We start from the raw sequence: 2,168 nt of genomic DNA, 5'->3' as shown, positions 1-2,168 counted from the left end.
ACCACATTACACCTTCTTTACATGGAGTCATTACCTGTTCCATACCAAGTGAGTGTTTGAAAGAAGAGACCCTCAAACCCCAACCATCATCCCACAGGGTCACATAAACACGATCTGTTCTTATCATACAACAATATTATCTGCTGCCAGAGAATTTCATTAACAAACTTGGATGTGCAACAAAAAAAAAAGTCCTCACACTAGGCAGGCAGTCAAATTCTACATCTTAAAAGCCCCAATGAATTACGTACATAGTAACCAGGTTTGTCCTCATAAAAGTCATTCTGCTACCCTCAAACTCATCATAAAAAGATCTATATTAAAAATCAGCATCATGGCAGTGACGATCAAAGATGGATGCGCCCGTGTGACCCCGGCGCGGGTGTGATCTCTCTTATTCCTCCTTGTCACCTGGGCCTTATGGTGGCAGGCTGGGCACGAGGACCATGCTGGGCCGGACCCTCCGAGAAGTTTCTACAGCACTGAAACAAGGCCACACTACTCCAACAGAGCTCTGTCAAAAATGTCTCTCCCTTATCAAGAAGACCAAATTTCTAAATGCTTACATTACTGTATCAGAAGAGGTGGCCTTAAAGCAAGCTGAAGAATCGGAGAAAAGATACAAGAAAGGTCACTCACTTGGGGATTTAGATGGAATTCCCGTTGCAGTAAAAGACAGCTTTAGCACGTCCGGCATTGAGACAACATGTGCATCAAACATGCTGAAAGGTTATGTACCACCTTACAATGCTACAGTTGTTCAGAAATTGTTGGATAAGGGAGCTGTCCTGATGGGAAAAACAAATTTAGATGAGTTTGCAATGGGATCTGGAAGCACAGATGGTGTATTTGGACCAGTTAAAAACCCCTGGAGTTACTCAAAACAATATAGAGGAAAGAGGAAGCAGAAGGCCCATGGTGAGAATGAGGATTCAAATTGGCTTATAACTGGAGGAAGCTCAGGAGGGAGTGCGGCGGCGGTAGCCGCGTTCACATGCTTTGTGGCTTTAGGATCAGATACAGGAGGATCGACCAGAAATCCAGCTGCCCACTGTGGGGTTGTTGGTTTCAAACCAAGCTATGGCTTAGTTTCTCATCATGGCCTCATTCCCCTGGTGAATTCAATGGATGTGCCAGGAATCTTAACCAGATGTGTGGATGATGCAGCAATTGTGTTAGGTATGCTGGCTGGGCGTGACCCCAAAGATTCTACCACAATACAAGATCCTGTTAAACCATTTACACTTCCCACTTTGGCAGATGTGAACAAACTATGTATAGGAATTCCAAAGGAATATCTTGCACCAGAATTATCAAGTGAAGTGCGATCTTTTTGGTCCAAAGCTGCTAATCTCTTTGAGTCTGAGGGGGCCAAAGTAATCGAAGTGTCCCTGCCTCACACCAGTTACTCAATTATCTGCTACCATGTATTGTGTACATCGGAAGTGGCATCAAATATGGCAAGATTTGATGGGCTAGAATATGGTCACAGATGTGACATCAACGTATCTACTGAAGCCATGTATGCTGCAACCAGGCGGGAAGTGTTTAATGATGTGGTGAGAGGAAGAATTCTCTCAGGAAATTTTTTCTTATTAAAAGAAAACTATGAGAATTATTTCGTTAAGGCACAGAAAGTGAGACGACTCATTGCTAATGATTTTGTGAATGTTTTTTGTTTTTTTTTTAAGATTTTATTTATTTATTTGAGAGAGAGACTGGGAGAGAGCATGAGAGGGGGGAGGGTCGGGAGGGTCAGAGGGAGAAGCAGACTCCCCGCCGAGCAGGGAGCCCGATGCGGGACTCGATCCCGGGACTCCAGGATCATGACCTGAGCCGAAGGCAGTCGCCCAACCAACTGAGCCACTCAGGCGCCCTGATTTTGTGAATGTTTTTAACTCCGGAGTGGATGTCTTGCTGACTCCCACCACCTTGAGTGAGGCGGTACCATACCTGGAGTTCATTAAAGAAGACAACAGGACACGAAGCGCCCAGGATGATATTTTTACACAGGCTGTAAATATGGCAGGATTGCCAGCAGTGAGTGTCCCTGTAGCCCTCTCAAACCAAGGTTTGCCAATAGGACTTCAGTTCATTGGACGTGCATTTTGTGACCAGCAGCTTCTTACAGTTGCCAGTTGGTTTGAAAAACAAGTACAGTTTCCTGT

The 2,168-nt window shown here is 44.8% G+C and overlaps 1 protein-coding gene across 1 annotated transcript in view; it reads left to right on the top strand.

Moving 5' to 3' along the window:
* The first annotated feature begins 368 nt into the window (after positions 1 to 368).
* LOC102747130 (glutamyl-tRNA(Gln) amidotransferase subunit A, mitochondrial) overlaps positions 369 to 2,168 on the top strand; it is a 6,336-nt gene continuing 4,536 nt past the window's right edge. The window contains exon 1 of the mRNA XM_081813160.1: positions 369 to 1,670. Coding sequence (XP_081669286.1) covers positions 447 to 1,670 — 1,224 coding nt within the window. The 5' untranslated portion in view covers positions 369 to 446. The remainder of the gene's footprint in view (positions 1,671 to 2,168) is intronic.

This window comes from Leptonychotes weddellii, chromosome 2 (genome assembly GCF_054177405.1).
Source record: "Leptonychotes weddellii isolate Sample4059 chromosome 2, ASM5417740v2, whole genome shotgun sequence".
NCBI lineage: Eukaryota > Metazoa > Chordata > Mammalia > Carnivora > Phocidae > Leptonychotes > Leptonychotes weddellii.
Note: the sequence above shows the minus strand (reverse complement) of the source record. Positions and strands in the feature narration are given on the sequence as shown.